We start from the raw sequence: 4,190 nt of genomic DNA on the forward strand, positions 1-4,190 counted from the left end.
CACTAGTTTAGTAGTGGTGGTAAATGCTCCTTAATTAACGCAGCCATTTCTGGCGAATTAAAATTTGCATGAAACTGTAGTTACTATTCAGCTTATTAGCATGTTCCCGCAAAAGAAACGGTGGTAATTATCTTGTTTGTAGTCGCTGTTTGGATAAAATGTGTCACTTCTACTTCCTTCATTGGTAGAAGTCAATATCAGAATCAAAGGGATGGAATCAGAGAAACAATAAACTCTACCACTAAATTATTCACTGCTATTTGCTCTGACAACATTCACAGCTCAGCTAGCCAAAGCAAGAAAACTTCCCCACTTTCTCTCTCTCTCTGTCTTTTTTTTTCCTCCTCAACTAATAATAACCTGAGCTTGGATAATACAACTTACAGCGTCTAGATATTAAAAAAAAAAGAAAAAAGAAAAAAGAAAAAATAGACGGCGTCAGCGAGAGTGCTCACAGCGGACCCTTACAGGGACTGGGTGGGAGGCTAGCTTTTCCGATGGCAACAAGGCGCTGCACAAAGCTTTCGATTCTTTTACCGTTAGTTTCCTGCAATAAACGCTTCCCACCAAACGGTAACGACTCAAGCACCCTCTCCTTAAGCACCTCCTCTTCCATACCGAACGCCTGCACACCAACACCACACGCCGTTAGTTCAATCCGTCAAATAATCAGTTATAACGAAAATCAATTTTGTCACTGCCTACTGAGAGTTCACAAGTATCGAGGCAGCCAAATTTTCTTTTGTTTTTCTCGTTCCTCAATTTTCCGGGAAACCAAACAGCGTCGGAAAGGGAAAACGATATGGAAGAGAGAGAAAGAGAACGAGAACAATGCTTACCTGGATTCTCACGTAGTCCGTGCGGTTCCAACAGAAGGCGTTCCCAAGCATCTGGTCAACGGTCTCGGAAACCCCGCCGATGGCAATGTCGACCACCGACGACGTCGAGCACTCGCCGACGTCTCGAACCTTCTTCGCTTGAGCTCCGTTTCCGATTGACAGGACGAGTAGGTCCTCAACGCTGTTCACGGACGAGAAGTCGCGCTTGTTGTGGAGGACGTGCGTGACGGCTAATGCCGCAGGGTTGTTCATGACGATTCCGCCGTCGATGGCGGAGCAGGAGGTCTTACCGTCTACCGAGGCGAAGTGGAATGGCTTGAAGAGGTTCGGAGTCGCAGAGGTGGCGCGGCACACTTTCCAGAGCTCGAAGTCGAAACTCGGCGACTCAGACGCGTCGGCGCGGGAGAACACGAACGGCGCCGAACTCTTGAGGTCAAAGCAAGGGATGAGCAACGGCTTGCACGTGTCCTTCAAGGTAAGCAACTTTTCTTCCTCTTTTCTACTGAAAATTTGCTTAAGCACATTGTCCATGTTCTTGGAAGAGAATCTCTTACGCCGGCGGAAGATTCCGTCGTGTTTGAGTTTGTATAGCTCGTGATTTCTGTCGGCAAGGAGACCGACGGCGTCTCTAGCTGTGTAGAGGGGCCTACCAAAGCCGTCGTCGGCAGTGATCATAGCAGCAAGGATGGCACCAATGCCGGTACCGGCAATGATGTCAAAGAAATCGACGATTTGAGCGTGAGGATCGGAGGTGTGAGCGCGGATCTGGTCCTCGAGATGGATAAGAGCGGCGCCAGCGACGGTGGCGGTATTGCCTCCGCCATCGATGCTGAGAATGCGGGTTTTTCCGTTGGCTTCGTAGTGAGAGAGCCATTGCTGCTCTAGTTTGGAGAAGATCTCTAGCGTTACTTTGCTTAGCTCCATTGACTCTCAGTCTCTCACTGATCAGTGAAAACTTGTGTGAGTGAGTGTATGAGTGTGAGAAAAACTGAAAAGAAGGAAGAAGAAGAAAAGATCGGAACTGGAAAAAGCTAAGCAAAGCGGAAAGTGTGTTAGTGAAGAGTCATTAATGGGTGAAGAATGCACGTTCTGTGAATCCCTGTTGTGGGGAGGAGTTAAAAGCCAGAGTGAACTGAAAGGTGCGTTTGGAAATGGGGGTAGTTATATACACGATCCTTTTGTCCTTTCTTCTTGAGCTTCCCTTAGATTTCTCTACCATTACTCTCATATATTTTTTAAGGGAAAAAAATAATAATAAAATGAAAGTTTTAGAGTGTGCACGTGGAAGAGCGCGTGTTGTTGATATGGGGTGTTGGGGAGCGGCAACTTCGGCTTGTAAGCCGGCTCGGCTCTCGCTCACTGTGGACTGTGGTAGTACCACTAGCAGTACTACTATCACTATCACTATCACTATCGGACACTAGCACTTGCACCATTGTCTCCTTATGCTCGTGTCGTTCTCTTGTGTTTTTCATTATTATTAGAAAAAGTCTAGGGAACCGTTATTATTTTTATTATTTGCAGTATTTTTTTAATTAATTCGCTGTGCTTTGCTATTCCCTCTTCTAATTTAAATTTTACGCCAGCTTAGGTAACTGCTCTGTCATCTAAATGAGGAAGATAACTGGAAATCTCCATTCTCCATTCACGTTTCTAGGAAGTAGGAAAGAAAGTCAGGGAATTAACATGGAAGGATACAACACATTATAGATTAATGGCGCTTGATATAATATAATATAAGAAAAGTATAGGTAACTAATAACATTCTTGAACAATGTGTGAACAATGTGAATTAATAGGGTTAAAAGAGTAAATTTAATGAGTAATATTAAATTAGGGTGTAAATTTGTAATATATTTTTATTTGATATGGTTTTTCTAAGGCTCTAAATCTAATCAATGTAATATTTACGGATTTAAATTTAACACACATACAAAGGTTGACAAAATTTAAATTTACAGTAAATAAATTAAAAATCTTAAAATTCTTTTTTACTCTTTTATCAGCATTTTAAAATCCCAAAATAAAAATATTATTGTTTTTTCTTTGTGGAATGGAAAATAAAGAAATAAATGATTGTCTCATTTGTTATAGACAAGGATTGTTAAGCAAAATGTAGCCAGCTATAATTTTACATTTAGCATATGAATTTTGTCTACGAAACGAACCCAACCAATATTCTTTTCCCAGTTGCACTATGGTGTTTAGAAATGACAAACAAAACAGGGAGGATTTTACATATAAAGTTAACTTCCATACATTCATCAGTCTCTCTTGTCGGTAAACAACAGAGGTCTTTTATATTATTTTATTAATTCTGTGCTAGTTGTTTTCTCTCTTTTTTTTTTCCCTATTTTTTCTTTTACTTTTTACTTGTTTTCGGCCACGTCTTTTTAGTTTTTTTAGTTTGACTATTCACAACCGCAAAGGCCATGTAAGGCCCAAAAGATAGTTGCTGCATCTACTTCGTCAAAAGGCCATGTCATATGCAACAGGTTTGGTGAACATACGAAAATTCTTTTTGAAGCCCATATAAAAATATATCCAACTAAAGCTAAAAAGAGAAAAAGGAACACGTGAACTATTGGTTCTTAACACTGTAACCTGACCAAAAACCAAAAAAGAAAATACTGTTAGTCCAATACCAAAAACAAATACAACACTGTTACCCTCGAGTGAATATTATCCATTATATTAGGGCAATAATCAACTCGGACGGGTCAGTGTAGCAAAATTTGGAAAGGGCGGCTGTGAGCCTGTGACGGAACGAAGAGGGAAAGTGGGTTGCAGGTTACACGCGAAACATTGGGAGTTGTTCAGTTTTTACTGTAGTAGTATGGAGGGCGGCAGATGGTTTGAAACGGTCGTGGAGGATAGGTATGAGAAAGATCATTGTTAAATACGACTTCGCAGCAGTGGTGAAACTCATCAATGGAGAAAGAATCTCCCAGACATCTTAATCCTCTAATTCATAGAAATATAGAATCCTCTAGCTCAAAAACTATAATGGAAGGATTTATTTTGTATAGATACAGAAAATATAATAAATGCACTGATTGTCTAATTAAACAAAAATTAAAACATAAAAAAAAATTTTGTTCTAGAATTCTTCTCCTTAAGATTTTGTAAGAATTCTCTATAAGAATGATAGAAGGCTATATTATTCCGCTTGATATGTACTTAGGTTACTTTTTATTTGTTTTCTTTAGTCTTTAAGCTCTGTCTAATACCAAAAATATATATTATTGTTTTGGTGTTTGCATAGAATTGGATGGTGGTTGGATTTGTTTGTGAGGCCTAAGTGTTAGAGGAGGTGGTCTTCTATTTGATTTATGTTTAGAATTGCCGTTC

General features: G+C 40.1%; 1 protein-coding gene across 1 annotated transcript; it reads right to left on the reverse strand.

The window, feature by feature from the left end:
- Positions 1-222: 222 nt before the first annotated feature.
- LOC130935867 (probable inactive patatin-like protein 9) lies at positions 223-1,977 on the reverse strand. Its single transcript, XM_057865773.1, has 2 exons — positions 840-1,977; positions 223-625 (listed from the first exon to the last, which is right to left on the reverse strand). The coding sequence occupies exons 1-2, from the start codon at positions 1,761-1,763 to the stop codon at positions 452-454; spliced, it is 1,098 nt and encodes a 365-aa protein (XP_057721756.1). The 5' UTR covers positions 1,764-1,977; the 3' UTR covers positions 223-451.
- Between the last annotated feature and the right edge of the window lie 2,213 nt (positions 1,978-4,190).

This window comes from Arachis stenosperma, chromosome 6, assembly GCF_014773155.1.
Source record: "Arachis stenosperma cultivar V10309 chromosome 6, arast.V10309.gnm1.PFL2, whole genome shotgun sequence".
In the NCBI taxonomy this organism is placed as follows: Eukaryota; Viridiplantae; Streptophyta; class Magnoliopsida; order Fabales; family Fabaceae; genus Arachis; species Arachis stenosperma.

Coding starts and splice junctions, on each gene's coding strand:
- LOC130935867 (XM_057865773.1), bottom strand. CDS start 1,763: ATGGAGCTAAGCAAAGTAACGCTAGAGATCTTCTCCAAACTAGAGCAG. Junction 626..839: donor CGGACTACGTGAGAATCCAG/GTAAGCATTGTT, acceptor GTTGGTGTGCAG/GCGTTCGGTATGGAAGAGGA.